The sequence below is a fragment of the Cyclopterus lumpus genome, chromosome 12, assembly GCF_009769545.1.
Source record: "Cyclopterus lumpus isolate fCycLum1 chromosome 12, fCycLum1.pri, whole genome shotgun sequence".
Lineage (NCBI taxonomy): Eukaryota > Metazoa > Chordata > Actinopteri > Perciformes > Cyclopteridae > Cyclopterus > Cyclopterus lumpus.
Window position 1 is genome coordinate 6,765,856 of NC_046977.1, and position 17,113 is coordinate 6,782,968.

A 17,113-nucleotide genomic window follows, 5' to 3' on the forward strand; every position below is an offset into this window, starting at 1 on the left:
ATAACACATTTAAGACATGTTTTTCCCAAATGTTTACATTTTTAAGTGACAAATAAAAAAATTCACTTTTCTTTATAATTAATTCAATTAATCCAGTTGTTCAGCTGGGGTGATGGAGAGTATGGCAAACTGGGCCATGGCAACAGTGTGACACAGAAATATCCTAAAATCATACAAGGGCCGCTGTTTGGCAAGGTAGGCATTCAGAAAACCTTCTACTTTATTCATGTATACATTTAATGTGGAAAGCCATGCAATTTATCATAATCTTACATTTATTATGGTATCTGTGCCAGGTTGTTGTTTGTGTGTCTGCTGGCTACAGACACAGTGCTGCTGTGACTAATGATGGAGAGCTGTACACCTGGGGAGAAGGCGACTTTGGCAGACTCGGTACACACTTCATTTCTCAATTCGCTTGCGCTCGTTTGTCTCAACCATTTCGGTGAAGCACGTCAGCAACAACCTCTGTTGTCCTGTGCTTCTGCTCCCCCCCCCACCCCCAAGCAGGTCACAGCGACAGTCAGAGTCGGAACGTTCCCACGCTAGTGAAGGACATCAGCGGTGTAGGGCAGGTGGCCTGTGGCAGCTCCCACACCGTTGCCGTGGCGCAGGATGGACGGACCGTGTGGTCCTTTGGGGGAGGGGACAATGGTATGTTGACATGTTGATTTAAGCCAATATTGCAGCATCTGTGTGGACTGAAGGAAAACACATTTTTAGTGTATATCATTTCTATCCAATATATAAATACACTACGTCTCTATTGGACAGTACCGTAGTGGACAGTACCACAGTGGGATCATTCGTGGTCTACTTAAGGTAGAGTGAGTTAATGGTGGTTCTCGGACGTGACTCATTTTTGCAGGTAAACTAGGTCACGGAGACACCAATCGTGTGTATCGCCCCAAGATCATAGAGGCGCTGCATGGATTCATCATCAGGAAAGTGTGTGCTGGCAGCCAGTCCACTCTGGCCCTTACCTCTGCAGGACAGGTGAGATGACACTCTTGTTCTTCACCAGTTTAGTCTAAATAATGTATCTGCATTAAATTACATCCTCGACACAAGTGACGTATACAGAGAAAAGACACTAATGTTTATTCTTTTTGTTATTCAGGTGTTTGCATGGGGCTGCGGCTCATGTTTAGGATGTGGCTCCTCTGAGACGACCTCTCTGAGACCCCGGTTCATAGAAGACCTGAGTATCACCAAGATCATTGATATCTCATGTGGAGACAGCCACTGTCTGGCTCTGACGCATGGTAAGAGACCTTCAACAGTTAATCGTCAGTTTTTTATAAATGTATTTGGGGTAAAAATTGTAATTCTGTTAATAATGGGATATTACAAGTGTGAACATGCTCTGACTGCAACATACGCTGCTCTCCTTCCAATAGAGAATGAAGTGTATGCCTGGGGGAACAACACGATGGGCCAATGTGGACAAGGCCACACTTCGACACCAATTACCAAACCCAAGAAAGTGCTCGGTCTAGAGGGGGTGGCGATCCAGCAAATCACCGCTGGCACTTCTCACAGCCTGGCTTGGACCGCAGATCCAACTGACAGGTAAAACCTAATCTCGTCCGAAGCAAATGTAAGTCTTTAGTTTCTGAAGTCCAAGTCTGCCTTTTTTTGTAATGGTTGTGTTTCCTTGGTTTTTCATTGATCGCACTGCATTGTTTTATACCGCTGAATACAACATTTTCATCATCCATCAAAATGATGGATGGTGAAAATGTTTGTGCTTGCACAGCTCTTTTTAAGTGAATTCCTCTTTTCCAGGCAACTGGTGGCGTGGCACCGGCCCTTTTGTGTCGACTTGGAGGAGAGTACATTCACCTACCTGCGCAACTTCCTCGAGAGCTACTGTGACGGCATCGGGAATGACACGCCCCCTGCCCCATTCTTATCTAAAAGGTATGACAATTCATTAACATAGCACTCTATCAGTGGTAATACTCTAACCCGGTAAAGAAAAATTGTATTCTATTATTTGTGTTTGAGATTTTAATGTAGTATAGAGTCAAAAATCAATCTTTGTGGCCCGTTGAGCCCTGATCAGTTATAATGAATTGAATCCTACGTTTTTATTGCATTACATCACCACCCATAGGAACCCACATGGAATCCCACACCGTATTGTGCCCTCCTATCCACTTAACCATCGTTCCTAATGCTCTCTGAATACATTTCTCAGGGACCACCATCAGTTTCTTTTGCTGTGCATGAAGCTGCTTTCCATCCACTTATCCTTGGCCCATGCTGGGGGCACTGGTGCCATGGTTTTGGGGGCTCAGGGGAGGCCCCTCAGAAACCTGCTCTTCCGGCTCATAGATACCAATATGCCAGACTCCATACAACAGGTAAACTATCAGTCTGCCTCTTAGGTTATTTACATATTATGTTTAGGCTGAATTGTTGGTGTTGTCTGCAGGTGTTAGAACCAAGATAGTAAGAACAGTTTTGTGTGTAATATAAACCGTGACGTGGATTTATAGAGCCCATATGAGCCATTTGTATTTTATGTATATGCTCGCAGTACATGCTAACTATTGATTTCCAAGTGTCTTTTTATGTTGTGTTGACATTCCTGTCCATCCTCAGGCAGTTTTGAGCACGCTGTCCATTGGTGCATCCCTGCTGCTTCCTCCACTGAGGGAAAGGACAGAACTGCTCCTGTCCCTCCTTCCTCAGGGCCCCCAGAGCATAAATGTCCCCTCCAAAGGGCAGGTATGTAGAGCTCAAAATAGTGCTGGTGATCCGTACCAAATGTGTTTTTTGTGCTTCAACAAATGAACAGTCAAGAGAGTGTTTTAATAAAGAAGATGTTTATGTAAATACAGAATAAAGAATTACATTTAAACTTCTTTAAAAAAGGACAAATGGTCTTCCTTTGCTGCATGACTGTCCTCTTTTTAAACTATAACTCTGATCCAGATAGTTGGCTGTAAAATGGTTGGATGGGTAAAGCAAGCAAACTAGGAGTGTTGCTAGGCGATATGTGTTGAAGACTGCTTGAATGTTGTGAAAAAAAACCAAACAATTGTCTCTTTTTCTTTCCCATGTATCTTTCAAAAGCGCCTCCAGTTAGACATGGTCCTCAGCAGCCTTCAGGATCAGAGCCACGTATCTTCTCTACTAGGTTACAGCAATTTTGGGGAGGTGACATCTCTGGGACCCCCTCTGACACCCACGATGTCCGGCAGGCCGCCCTCCTCATCCAGCTCTGAGGCCTATAACCCTCTGCACTTAGCAGAGGTGCTGCTCAGAACCCTGCTCCTCAGCATAGGCTTTTACACGGTATGGAGAGAGGACCTTGTGTGTTTGTGTGTTGAATTACGTGTTTTCTCAGTCAAATCTTCCCAAATGTTCTATATTACCTGGATAATTTAGTGCACGTTGTTACTGTTGAATTAGAGTTGATTGTACTATTCCTCAACACAGTTTCTGTTTTTGTGTGTGTCCACACAGGAACGGGCATTCGGGGAATTGGAGAAAAACAGTGACAAGCAGCTATCAAATGATAGCCAGGGACAGACTGATCCTCCTTGTCACTTCCACCAGCTGCTGTCTGGACTGCACAAACACCTGCTCGCACATTGCTATATCCATCCCAGCCCTGAGGTATACTTACATTGACATATATTTACATCTAATAGCTCTGCAGCCATAAATCTGCTTTTATGTTCACTATGATTCTGTTGTGTAGGATGACAGCAGTGTGACGCTGCTTCGCGAGCATCTTTACCTGCTGCTTCCCTGTGCTGCTGAGACACTCAGGAGATCCACCAAACTGTTGAAGGAGAGTTCCCTGGATAAACAAATAATCAAGAAGCTTCACGGTAAGAAGTATGGCTGATAACAAGTGTGTGTGCCTTTTTTAGAAACTACAAACTACCGTCCCACATGTATTTAATTTATTGTTTGCACAGTGCTTTTGTTCATGAAATATAGCTAGATCTGTATACCTTTTTGTGAAAGATGTGATAAGACATTAATTTACACTAACATATTTTGGATTGACATTACTTTCTTTAAAGAAGAAGTACAACTGTGGACTTTGGAGATATCATGTGTGTTGTTTGGAACAGAAAAGAATGATATCAAAGACTGATATTTCACACTCTGGTAATCTGCTTTTGATCTTTGGGAAGTACCATATACACAAGAGATAAGTTCTCAAACCAAAAGACAAACTTCAGTGTTTATACTGACGCCTTGAAACATAGGTCAGAACAACAAGACACAAAAACTCTCTGCATGTGAACCGTCTCTAGCTAAACCTGTACTTACTTATTTATATGACGACACCTTCAGGTTCATAGATTTGAGAGCATTTGAGTAGGTGTCAGTTGGTCTGAGGACAAGCACATTATATAAATGTATTTTAAATGATGTAATCTTCTACTGTGCTCTTATAGCTGTTGTCCAGCTCTATTTCTCAGTTATTTTCATAATCTGTCACTCTAATCCCGCTCTCTCGTCCCATGTCTCAGTGGTGTTGTACAGCTCAGTGGCTGGCAGTCTGCTGTGCCAAGTAATGTACTCCTTGCTGCTGCTGCCTCTGGGCACAGTTCAACCCCTCCTGAGCCATTTGCTGGCCTTGTTGGAACAACTCAATGGTTTCAACAGGTTGCTACCAGAGACGGGACTCCTGGAAGAACAAGAACTGAGAATGGAGGCTCCGAAAACCTGTTCAGGTCAGCAGAGTTTTTATTAACGCTTGAAACATTAGATTTATTTATTATATTTGCGGCTAGAGCAGTGTCACAGGTATAATTAATATAAAAAGGGTGGCACATTTTTACACTTAAGAGTCCTCTTACATGATCAAGTATAGACACATTTAACCATTCCGAGGGATCTTCCTTTACAGATAAAAGCGAAGAAAACGCATGCCTTGGACAGCAGCAACATGAGGAGGAGAGCAAGTGGGTCTGGCTGCTGGATCTGGAACGGTCCGTCGCGTTGGCAGTCGGCCGTTGCCTCGGTGGTATGCTGCAAGGCCCGCCGCCCTCACTTCAGGAGAAAACATCAGAGTTCTGGCTATCGAATGTCCTCCTCAGGAACGGGCTCGAGATGGACTTCGAACAGATGGGTAGGAAAACATACCGCGTGCTTTCATATGAGTCAATGTTTTTGGCACATGGGCATAAACTGGATGCAATGTTCATCCCAAGTTTTAATGTTGCACTAATGTGTCCACACTTTGTATAATAATGAAATAATAAAACCGCCGTGTTTGCCAATGGGCAAAGAGGATGTTAAGGAGACTTCAAATGAGTTCAGAGTAATGTTTGCGATTCTTCTGTTGTTTTGTTAGGTAGTTGACAGGGTAGCCTGAAAGGCATTTTTAACTAACGATATTATGTTGTTATGCAAATTAGGCGACATCAACTTTTCTAAGTGTGTAGTTTTCACTTTTCATATATGTCCCATGTGATTCTTTGTCCTGAAGACCCGAGCATGGCATGGCTCACTGAGGTGGTCCTGCTGGGCAGTAGTGACGCCAGGCTGGCAGAGCTCAGTCTAAATGAGGAAACCAGGACTTTACTGGAACTGGCGCTGGGATCCTCCAGAGGACCTGCAAGCGGCCTGTGGCGGAATATGGAGGAGTATGCTCACAGCAAAGGTGCTTTGACTTGCACGCTTGTGTTTTGAAAGTGCATAATGTAAATACCCAGATGACGATTGACAAACTATCTTTATTAAAATAAAAATGTCATGCACCTGTTTTGATGTACTTATACTAATTATTGCTGCACAATTCCATCATATATTCTCTTCTTAAATTCTGGTCTTTAGTTTTGTGTGTGCTTTCATTCTTGTGACTTTGTTGTGAATGAGTTGTGTTGTTTTGCTGTGAGAGCAGAATGGGAGAGTGGAGGCTCTGCAGGTGACTGTCTGCTGCAGACGGTCTGTCGCTGTAGTCTGGCGGCTCTTCTGAAACACACTGGACTGCAGAACGAGGCCTGTTGGCAGGACAGGTCAGTCACACAAATGGACTGTAATATTGAGCATTTTTTGATCAACTCATAATTGTGTAAGATCCGTACTGCAATGCTAACAATATACTGTATTTATCTCCTTCTCTTGAGACAGATATGAGCCCTGTGAGATGCTGTTGGACGTCTATGAAACGGTTTATAAAATCAGAAGCACTCTGTTGGCCAATAAAAACTCTCCAAGGATTACACAGGTGCAGACTGCTGTCAAACAGGTACCATTACTAAAATTACTTTAGTATTGCATTGTGATAATTAATTTCCTACATTTAAGAATTATGAACCAAAACACTGATTTAATAACGTTATATAGTTTAATTTTTGTTCTGTAAACTTGTGTTTTTGTTTGTTAATGTTTACAATTACTGCATTATTATTTCTATTCAAGAGGCATCTTATCCTACTATTCTAATCAGGACTGGCACAACATCTTGATTATAAATGATTACACAAGTGTATTGAAAATATTTCTTGTGTTGCAGACCACACAAACTCCCCAAAGTCCCGATGCAGACAGACAAGAGCCAGGAACCTCAGCGGAGCAGGTGGGAAAGGATCATGAGCAGCAGTCAGGAGGTCACTTCAGCTTGGAGGTGCAGGTGCCCCCACCCCCGACAGCAAACCACAACCAGGAAGAGATTGCGGAGGAGGACACTTTTGGCAACAGTCGTATGTACCTGTCAGGTTAGAAGTGAACGTCTGTGTTTCTTCCAGCAACGTTGAAAAAATATTTCACACCTGAAGGAAGGCAGGCCCAGACAGAAATACACATTACACACACATCTGATCCTCTCATGTCTCTGCAGAAGTCCTAGAATCATTTATGGCCACCCGGGAGGCCATGCAAGTACAGCAGAACGTGACCGTGTACGAATCCTTTGGCAATTCCACCCTCCCCAGCAGCATGGAGAGCCCAGTCAGCCCAGAGAGGGAGCTGGATCCGAAGCAACAGTGGGAGAAGCAGAGGGAATCTGAGGAAAGCGTGGGTTTCCCTGCTGCATGCCATCTGGTGGTGTCCCGCTGTCTCTTCCTCCTGCTGGGGGTCAGGCCTGCTTTTGTGGAACCCAGCGAAAGGGAGAATACTGGAGCAAGGTTAGACTTTGTGTGAGGCAGCTATGTTTAAGGTTGTTATTTCTTGTGGTATGTTTGTTGTGTGGGCTTTTATTGCACTGAACTATCCTTATCATCCCACTTTTAGAAAATCAACAACAGAATTCCTAATGATGGCCGCTGACGGACGGAAACAGGTGAGACTTTTACTGTACCGATGTGGCCCCTCCCCTCTTTATCAGTGCTAATGTATTGTCTTTGTCTTACTTAGTCTGACCAATCCAAAAACTCATTGGGATCTTCCAAGAATAAAATGGGTAGGTTGAATAAGTTCACTCCTAAACATTTGTTCAATAAATACCTTTTAAAAGTCTTGCCTACAATCATGTATTAATGGAATAGTTTAGAGAATTCGATGAGAAGATCAATACTACTCTAATAATGAGGCTCCATTCATCAATTCTTAGCATAAGGACTGGAAACAGGGCTGTGGTCTGGCAAGAAAGCGAATATACATATTTCCTAAAATGTCCAACTATGGCTTTTACTAATGTGTATACTGTATGTTTTTTAATCTCCTTATTGTGTTCTCAGAAATGTATTTTTGGGTCAGTTATCATGTCTCCAGGGGAACATGTTGCATGACAGAATGAGTGCATATAGGTTAATATTTTTAGATTGGTCTCTTACTGTAAACGTTCGGCTCTGAGGAAAGCTTGTTTAGACATTATTTTAAATAATTTTCTTTCATGAATTAAAACTGGATTATTAACTCTGTAGTTGTTGAACGATTAGTCTTCTGGTCTGTCTGTTGCAGGTCTACCTCTTTGTTCTCTGGGCATCATGAAAGACGCCTGGGATCGGCTTCGGCAGTGTATCAGTCCAACCTCGACGATGTCCCACTACGGCAACAACACTTTGCCTATTCTTAACCAGGTGTTCCACTTTGTCTGTGGGAGCCTGAGCCACTTGTCATCCTCCTCCTCGCCAACACTACCGAGTGGACAGACATGCACTCAGGCCGATCCAAAGGCAATTTCTTTTGCGATTCTGCAGCAGCAACAGAGGGCTGAGGTAATACCATTTTTTTCTCCCTTTTACATGATAGTTAATTATTACGAACTCTGTAACACCTGCAGCTTTTTGTTAATTTTTGGTGTTTCCTCATGTTTTTTTGGGGTGTTTTTTTAAATCTCATAAATGTCGGCTGTAGCTCGTAACCACAAGGTAGCCGGTTCGATCCCCGCTCTCCCCATTAGTTGCATGTGGACGTGTCCTTGAATAAAAATAATAATGCAAAATGCAGTGCTGGACCGGACATTGTTTGTAAGTGATCCGGGTGTTTTGTGAATTAATTGAAAGGTCTTAACTAACTACTAACGTTTCCCTTTGTTGTGCTCAGTTGCATCTGGATGCCTTCTGTCAGATGTCATCCTTCCTGTCTAAGATGGAGGAGAAGAGCAGCGGGTTCACCGTCTCCCCTCAGTTTCCTGCATTGTTGCACTCTGTGCAGCTTCAGTTCCTCTCTGGATGTTTTTCTCTGGGAACACAAATCATTGCCTCTCACTCTGGAGCTAATTATGAGATGCAGCATTACATGGTACATTTAGTAATCTCGTTATCACAATAGTTTGTCACGATGTTTATGAACACTAGAAAGAACGAAGGAATGAATATTTATATTGTATTCATTTGATATTTTTCTTCCACATTTATATCTTTTGTCGTATGAATTACTCTCCAATCCCTCTTTTCTTAATCCAGTCTGGTACGCATTCAGCATCTATGGATACGCAAAGAGAGCTGCAATCTGCAGCCCACACCTTCTACCAGCAGGTGGTGCGGGTCCTCAAACAGAGGGTCCTGTTGGAGAGAGAACATCCAGGTTTGGCCATTATTTACTTACAGGAATTTCATTATTGTCCAATTTTTCAGTTGCGGACAGATAAACTTACTTTGGCCATGCCTAAAAGCTCAAAGATTTAATTTTTCAACGAGAGACTCTCTCATATGACCACACAGGTAACACAAGGTCATTTAGACGTCCCAGCTCTTGGAAAAGCGACTAGAAAATGATTTTCTTTTACGATAAATAAATTGTTTAAGAATAGGCTTGTGTTTGGCTCTATGTCTTGTAAGTTGTCTTGGTATGAACCTTCCCAGGGATCTGGTTTCATTGTATTTAGTCTGTCCTGTTTGTTTAATTGTGTTCCCCTGAGTGCTCTCCTTCCGGTTTCATTTCATTTAGTTCGCTCTGTTTATTGTGAGAGTTATGATTAATGTTGAAGGTTTTTTTTCTTTTGAAGGTATGTTAGACTTATGTGGGTTGTGTTTTTAAGCGTTCACAAATGTTGTGTACATACTGCCCTGCACAACTTTCTATCATATTTTGCATGTAGTTGAGATTGTGTCTCTATCATAACCAGGTTCCTGCCAGCACCTTCTCGTGGCCACAATGTTTGCGCTGAATTTCTGCTACCAACCAGTGGACCTGGTGCTGGTCATCAAATGTGGAATCCTGGAAATCCTTTCCATGCTGACCAACAACAGCGGTGCACTGATGAACCAGGGCTGGTTTGCAGCCTCTAAATCTGGAACCATGCTGCTGAGTGGGGCTGTCAGACTCGCTTGTGCCCGCCTGCTTCAAATATTGACTGTGGCTGCTAGGTGAGAATGAAGAGACTGCAAACGGCTGCAACGCGATGTTCATTACTTCTCTTACTATGATATTCATTGATTCAAACTGAAAGTAGACTTTAGTGCTGCATGCGTAACAAATTGTCCTGTGCTCTCAGCTCCTGTGAGGATTTGCTGCCTATGGATGTGTCCCATGCTCTAATGGAAGTGCTGTGTGAGCAACTCCAACATATCCTGTATACGTTTCACCAGCAGCAGACAGCAGAGAGAGAAACTGCTGAGAGGACAGATCTGGACTCCTGCAGCAAGAGCACAAATCCAATTGGTGTTGCATATTAAGCTATATTTAACTTTGAAATATATGTATATTTATGTTTTTACAAATAGCACAACACAATGAAGTCTGTTTTTAAGGACAAATTATACTTTTGTGAAGCCTTATTGAGTATAGTTTTCCTTCTGTATTTGTTGTTTTAGGAGTGGAAAGCAGCAAAGTGGTTGAATCTCAGCTGGCAGATTTCTTGGTGTTTCTGAGGCGTGTGCTGTCGTTAAGAGTAATGAAAAGACTTTCTACTTTTGTCAAATGGGTTGATCCAATCATGGCCATCATTTCACACAAGTGCTCTTCAGGTAGGACATTTTTTAAATGGTAATTAAAAAACAGCATAGCTATTGTTTTCAGTGCAGAGCAGTCTATTTTGGTTAATACATAATTCCCTGTGCATTTCCACCGGCCTCTTTTCAGGATCCTCGTGCTTCCAGAACCTCCGCACTAAGCTCTTGGCGTTCCACGTTTTAGAAAGACTGTTACCTGCTTGTTCTGAACCGGTTCAAATTCAACAGGTATGATGTTAAAGTGTAAATGCAACGTGCAAGGGAAGTAGAGAAAGAAGAGTTTGAGAATTTAATAAGGAAGTAGTTATCCTTTTACATGTTTTCCTTTTCTCCATTCGCCTGTAGATTATTAAACAACTCTTTCAGCTCCTGTCTGTTTACATGTGGAAGGAACCTCTGGCTGAGAAGAACCACAAGGAGACGGCTGAAAAAGAAAAGGGGGTAATGCAGCAGTGTTACAAAATTACAATGTGGTCAACTGTCAGTTCCTCAGCCACTTGTACACAAATAATACTATGTACCGCTTACTCTATATATATTTCTATACAAGCATTATTATTTCAGTGTATTATTATATAAAACAAATTGTCTTCGCAGTTCCATGGCATTTTACATGAGCGTTTACCCACATTATTGCCACTTATCTGCGGTCTGGAAAAGACTTTTGCTATCAGGCATTAATGTATCATTCACCTCGTGTACATGGAAAAATAGGGTAGTCATTCTCCTTTTTAATGCAGACAAAGTATTAAGAAATCTATTTATAGCTAACACTTTGATCTATTCCAACTCTACTGTCTGTCAGAGGAAAAAGTTACACAAAATACTCACGATACAAACCCCTCAGCTTGCGTTGTGTGTTCTTATTTAGTCATCCTCTTTTCTTGCAGAAATGGTTGCAAACACTATTTAAATGGTATAAACGACTCGCCGGACAAAGCTTTGTGTTTACATTAAAACGCAACTCGGCATGCTAACAATTCGATTAAAATGTTTCCATATAGCCAGCCTGCTAATGCTCATAACCATAACCATATCAGAAAGTGTGTTGATGTTTTTTGACAATAGGGACTGAATGCAATATTCCAACATCGAATGCTGAGTTTGGGTAGAAGTGAAATCCCCTCCTGGCAGTCATGAAGCTGAAAACAGCGGGGCTACTTGGTGGAACAGATGGGCTTGTTCTCCACGGAGGGGGAGGGAGAGGAAATGGGAGAGGAAAGATTACATTACAAAGAGCATGAATATAAAACACAACCCTCCAGTATAATGTAATTATTATTATTATTATTATTATTATTCTCATTTCAAAATGTGTTTGTAAATCACAGAAGTGTGTCAAGGGGTCCCGGATTTAACTTGCTGTGAGGCGACAGTGCTCGCCGCCACACCACCGTGCAGCCCATGTTGTCATATTGTGTTGCACAGTGGTTGCTAACCAATTATTGTTCTTTTTTTATTATGTTTTGCAGAAGCCTGGCAGCTATGATGAATGTATTCCCATTGGCGATTTTTCCTTTGACCCACACAAGATAATCTGCTGTTCTTTGGAGAGTGGGAACATCCTCTCCCACGGCTCGGGAGGGAAAGGGTACGGCCTGGCAACCACAGCCATCACAGCCGGCTGTTTCATCTGGAAGGTAAGTAACTGATATGCACACGAAGAAAGGAAAACACTGATGCACTTCATCTCTTCCGCCACATTGTACCACTGAATTGTTCTCAGAGAACGTGTTTAACAAACTGATCAATACTTCTCTCCGTAGTTCTATATTACCAAAGAGAACCGAGGCAATGAGGCCACGTGTATTGGTGTTTCACGCTGGCCGGTCAGAGATCACAACCACCACACCACCACTGACATGTGGCTGTATCGGGCCTACAGTGGCAACCTGTACCATGGAGGGGAACTGGTCCGCACACTTCCCTCATTTACCCAAGGTGACACGGTCACCTGCATCCTGGACATGGAGGCTCACACCATATCATTTGCTAAGAATGACAAGGTCTGACCAAATATTCACAATCACTATTCATTTTTCACCCTTTTGGGTTGTTTTTTTTTGTTTGCAATATCTGTGTTTTTCTGTTTTTCCGCTAGGAACCAAAGTTGGCATTTGAAGGTGTGGTTGCCTCTGAACTGTATCCGTGTGTGCTGTTTTACAGCAGTAATCCTGGAGAAAAGGTACTTGTACTTAGGCACTTACTCAATAAGTGGCACTTTTGTCCCCTATCTTTAAATCAAGTGGAGGCAGGCATTAGTGTGTGTTTGCCACCAGACATTTCAGTTATTGAATATCTTTGGCCACAGTTAGTAAAGAAATATAATTTTAGAACTGGATCTTAATTTCAAACGAGACCGCCGTTCCTCCATACAGTAAAATTAATGCAGGGTGAATGTGAGGAACCAATAGGTACACATTTTGCTTAGTAATGTGTAGAGCAAATGGAGATGGGTTTTCTTTGGCTATTCCAGGAAATATTATTTTATTTCACATCCAGTAATTTAATTTGCAGAGGATTTTGGCCTCTGTTTTTCTCCCAGGTGGCACTGCGTGACCTCAAGATGCGAGGCATGCCCAGTCATCTTCTTCCTGGGGAGCCTCTCTGCAGCCCTCGGACCACGGTGCTGCTGGAGTCAACAGTGCAGCTCCTCCGTAGGCTCCACCAGTGTGACCAGTGGGCCTCGCACATCAACCAGTACATCCACACCCACCTGGAGCTCATTGGTCCCCTGCTCAAAGAGGAGGACTTAAATCCAGGTCAGACACGGCTTCGGCAGTGGTCACTTATAAGACCGTTTAGCCTTCTCCTAAATAGACGTTGCTCTAGTTTCATTTTATAACACAGGAAATCATCCTACATTTTTAAATGGGGAAAAAGTAGATTGTTAGCAATAGTGAAAAAATTAATTAATTATGTCACTCATTCATTTCTGAATGTTTATTTCCAACAAAACAATAACTTTAAAACATGCAACGTTGCATAATTTTTTGGGGGAGGGTGGATAGCGATAGCGACATATGAACCAAGGAGGTTGCTGCTCATGAGGAGTTTTGATCTCCATTTACACCCCGTGTTGTGCAAATGTACAGGAGCGTAGAGACTGCTAATGCTAAATTAGGAGTTGCTTTCCGATGTGGCAGTTAGCACCTTGATACTTTGGATTACTCTGCTGCGCCTCCACCCTCATTGCTTACCTACATCTCTGATGCTCTGTTAATGCATGCTCATAGTAAAAGCCTATCACATTAATATGCAAATGTGTGATCGCAAATATACTGTTGCACAGTAATTGCAGTACTCCTAAATTGTACCTCAACCTTCACCAGGCTTGAGTGCACTTCTTTGTCAAACTTGTGTAACACTAGTCCCCTATGATTTTGACAGGCCTCTCCATCACAATAGCTCCACACAATAGATCCAATATTGTTTTTTAATTATTCTCCAAGTATGTGATACAGTATGTGATACAGTACTAGCAATTCCTGTCAATCACAATCCGGCCACAGTGGACCAAGGAATGACTGGCGGGTGTAGAGAACAGATGGATGAAAATCAGTTGGAAACTTTGATTTGGTACTTCTGTGGCTTCACGGCTGTTCCTTAACTCTTTGTTTCCTACTCACCGTCTGACTTTCTCCTACAGACGTCGGCCCCACACACTCTGAGAAGGAAGCGAATGAAAGGGACGGAGACGTCACTGCAGACGACACGGGGGAGTTGTTGGGACATCGTCGGACCCTGTCGGAGGCCAAGCTGGCTGCTCTTTGCACTGAAGTGTGGCCGGTACTGGCCCTGATCGGAGGAGTGGACAGTGGTCTCCGGGCTGGAGGTCTGTGCCTGCACAAGCCCAGTGGACGCAGGGCCATTCTGCTGGGAGTCCTGAAAGAAGGAAGCTCTCTAGCCAAGCTTCAGTGGGAGGAGGCTGACCTCTCTGTCAGGTATTTATCTCATTTATCTAATTTATGACATGTCATTTCATATTAAATGTTGATTCTCATTAACTTCCATTAAGCAATTCATATATTTGTCTTGTCTTTGTCCTTTCGGCATGTTTATTATTACACTATATAATTGTTTTTTGTTGGTGTTTATTTTTCCTCCAAGTAATCTGTCTAACATCTTACGTTATGTTCATCATTAACCCCCCTGATCTTACTTTCTTTTTGCTTCTTCCTCCTCATTCTTAAATCCATTAACCCCTGTTGAATCCGTCCTGGTATCACCCCATGCTGTGTTTGTGGGTTCTTCCCGTGCTTACCAATAACTAAGCTCCGTGAATTCTTGGTCACCCAGCGACACGCCGATCGTCTCATTGGAGCCCAGTGACATATCCTTCTGCGATGTCACCCCACTCGGAGGCCTCAAACCGACAGTGTTGTTAGACCTGATTTATTTGATGGGGCTGCTGGAGGAGCAGGGATGGCAGGGGGCTTATCCAGCCTCCAAAAGGAAATACTCTGAGGAGAGCATGAGAGAAAGTGAGACGGTCGAGACGGAGCCCTTCCCATCTTCTTCCACAACCAAAGATGCCACAAAGATTGACCATCAGGAGTTGACCTGTCTACCCGAACCTCCCCATACATCCCAGACCTCCAAAGTGGATGCCTTTGCACATGAACTGAGAGCAGTTAGAGTCTCGTACCTACTCATTGGAGCTTTGAAATCCCTGACTGTCATTTTTAGTTGTGAGAAGCTATCAGATTTGCTCCTAGTGCCTAAACATGACCCTTCCTCCTCAATGAGTCCCGTCTCCAGCCCAAACCTTGATCAGGCCAAGGCCAGCAGCAACCAGTGGGATGAGAGTGCTGAGCTGAGATCGGTGCTTCAGTATGTGGTGCAGAGCATGGTGAAGTGGGCAGTAAGGCCCTGTCCCATCAAACAGAGTGTGTCTCTTGTCGACCTGGAAAGGGCTCAGGTGATGATCTACAAAGGAGCCCTGAGCAGACTGCAGGAGGACAAAGAACACAAAGGTATCTAGATTCATGGATCATATTTGAGACACTTAAAGTGACACAGATAGTGACATCACAGACCGCATGATTATTTAATCACATGACCTTTGAATTGAAAGAACTTGGTTGTTTGAGAGCTGCAACTAACGATTGTTTTCATTATTGTTTAATCTGATATTTTCTTGATTTAATTGTTTGGTATAAAATATAAAAAAATAAATCCTAAATGATGAAAAATGCCCATCACAAATTCCCAGTAACCTAAGGTTTTGAATTTTAAGTCAGTCTGACATGGGAGAAGCTGGAATAATCAACTGTCAAATCTTGCAGTTAGTTTTCAGTCAATCGACTAATTGTTTCAGCTCTAATTAGTATGTAAACACATTTTGTAATGCTAAGACATGTTAATAATCAACATTCAGAGACCAAATGACTGACGTACTGTAATGAGGGTCAAGATATCAAATAAATAGTCGAGTATTATACTAAGTATTGGGTGATCTGACCTTCCTCTCCTCCCTGTCCTTGCAGAATCTGGCCACCACTTGTCCTCTCAGCCCATTTCCAAGTCCTCCAGCTCTGTGTCCTTGTACAGCGCGGGTTCAGAAGGCACCGCCATCTTTGGCCAATCCAACAGAGCCTCGGCCTCGTCCTCTAACACCGACTTGGCATCCTCTCTGCCAACAAACCTGCAGACAGAAGGCCTTGATAATTTCAACCCCTTCTTTCCCATCAGCCTCCTCCAGTGAGTACATAGAGTGGATTAATCGTGAATGATTTTCATTTGATTTACCTGTTGGTGGAGTAATTGATACTAAACATGCTGAATGGACACAAACGCAGCAACCAGAGTTATCCTCATTTCTCGTGTTGTTACTGATTGCTACAGACCTGTATCTTTTGGCAGCAGCAGCTTTTCTGAAGTCCAGGGAACGGGTGAGTTAGGAAAAAAAAAAGAGAGTTAGGATTCTGCCTGCACTGTCTTTAACCTCAGCTGCAGCTCTGCCTGCTTGTTCTTGTATTAACCCAGCCAGCTGACCACAGCATCAGTGTTATTCCTGTTTACAAGTGGCAAACAAACAAACAGCCTCGGTGCCATATGATCAAACAGAGAATACAATCAAAGCCATACAGTGAGGAGAGTTTTGACAAGAATAGCCCAGAGATATTTGCCAAAGTCTCTCGTAGTTGAATTACATGTTGTACAAGCTTCTCTGAATGTGAGTTGACACAACAACGGCAAATACTGGACTTGAACATTTCAATAATTAACATATATATCTCGCCTTTTATTCCTTGAGACGCATTACATTTTTAACTGTCAGGTTCAGCACTGAATACTGACAGTAGAGCACCACGTGCACTGTGTTATTACTGTACATACTGTATCTTGACTCCCTCCAGGCACATGGTCTTAACTCGGTTCCCCACGCTTACCGGCCTGGTTAGCGCTCCCCCCGTGCTGCACCCTCGCTTCAGCCTGGCCAGCTCTGCTTCTTGTGACGCCTTCACAGAGCAGCAGACTAGCTTCATGGAACCAGGTCCCTGCAGCACACAGGCCAGGAGCAGCCTGGGTAAGAACAAGCGCAGATAAAAGCTGTCGAAAATCAACACAGAAAAAAAAAATCGTCTAATTTACAATTAGTGACCAACGACATACTGTGTTAAAGAGAATAGCTCTGCTAATCGTTGCAGTCCTACCGGTCAGTTAATTTACAAAACAAATTACAAACTTTCTCCATGGCTTCATATTCATGTAATATAATTTGGAAATTAAGCTATTGTAAAAAGTGGTATTATGATTATTCAGTGGGATCTGTCTGTCTCTTGCATGGTTTTATA

The 17,113-nt window shown here is 42.9% G+C and overlaps 1 protein-coding gene across 5 annotated transcripts in view; it reads left to right on the forward strand.

Annotated features, from left to right (window-relative positions):
• The window catches only part of LOC117740150 (probable E3 ubiquitin-protein ligase HERC1), a 38,364-nt gene that overhangs the window by 5,518 nt on the left and 15,733 nt on the right, over window positions 1–17,113 (forward strand). For 3 of the 5 annotated variants that reach the window (XM_034546354.1, XM_034546356.1, XM_034546358.1), the window contains exons 6-42: window positions 97–195; window positions 297–393; window positions 508–654; window positions 869–996; window positions 1,121–1,265; window positions 1,401–1,572; window positions 1,789–1,923; window positions 2,204–2,369; window positions 2,611–2,736; window positions 3,085–3,306; window positions 3,478–3,630; window positions 3,716–3,848; window positions 4,503–4,706; window positions 4,883–5,104; window positions 5,465–5,638; window positions 5,879–5,993; window positions 6,109–6,226; window positions 6,494–6,695; window positions 6,818–7,103; window positions 7,210–7,258; window positions 7,333–7,378; window positions 7,879–8,135; window positions 8,464–8,661; window positions 8,826–8,946; window positions 9,488–9,728; window positions 9,857–10,023; window positions 10,176–10,328; window positions 10,444–10,541; window positions 10,659–10,754; window positions 11,786–11,953; window positions 12,080–12,319; window positions 12,415–12,498; window positions 12,859–13,075; window positions 13,963–14,257; window positions 14,589–15,289; window positions 15,803–16,016; window positions 16,676–16,845. In XM_034546354.1, the coding sequence (XP_034402245.1) occupies window positions 97–195; window positions 297–393; window positions 508–654; window positions 869–996; window positions 1,121–1,265; window positions 1,401–1,572; window positions 1,789–1,923; window positions 2,204–2,369; window positions 2,611–2,736; window positions 3,085–3,306; window positions 3,478–3,630; window positions 3,716–3,848; window positions 4,503–4,706; window positions 4,883–5,104; window positions 5,465–5,638; window positions 5,879–5,993; window positions 6,109–6,226; window positions 6,494–6,695; window positions 6,818–7,103; window positions 7,210–7,258; window positions 7,333–7,378; window positions 7,879–8,135; window positions 8,464–8,661; window positions 8,826–8,946; window positions 9,488–9,728; window positions 9,857–10,023; window positions 10,176–10,328; window positions 10,444–10,541; window positions 10,659–10,754; window positions 11,786–11,953; window positions 12,080–12,319; window positions 12,415–12,498; window positions 12,859–13,075; window positions 13,963–14,257; window positions 14,589–15,289; window positions 15,803–16,016; window positions 16,676–16,845 (6,559 nt within the window). The remainder of the gene's footprint in view (window positions 1–96; window positions 196–296; window positions 394–507; window positions 655–868; window positions 997–1,120; window positions 1,266–1,400; window positions 1,573–1,788; window positions 1,924–2,203; window positions 2,370–2,610; window positions 2,737–3,084; window positions 3,307–3,477; window positions 3,631–3,715; window positions 3,849–4,502; window positions 4,707–4,882; window positions 5,105–5,464; window positions 5,639–5,878; window positions 5,994–6,108; window positions 6,227–6,493; window positions 6,696–6,817; window positions 7,104–7,209; window positions 7,259–7,332; window positions 7,379–7,878; window positions 8,136–8,463; window positions 8,662–8,825; window positions 8,947–9,487; window positions 9,729–9,856; window positions 10,024–10,175; window positions 10,329–10,443; window positions 10,542–10,658; window positions 10,755–11,785; window positions 11,954–12,079; window positions 12,320–12,414; window positions 12,499–12,858; window positions 13,076–13,962; window positions 14,258–14,588; window positions 15,290–15,802; window positions 16,017–16,675; window positions 16,846–17,113) is intronic. The other 2 variants (XM_034546357.1, XM_034546355.1) reach the window with 2 other exon arrangements.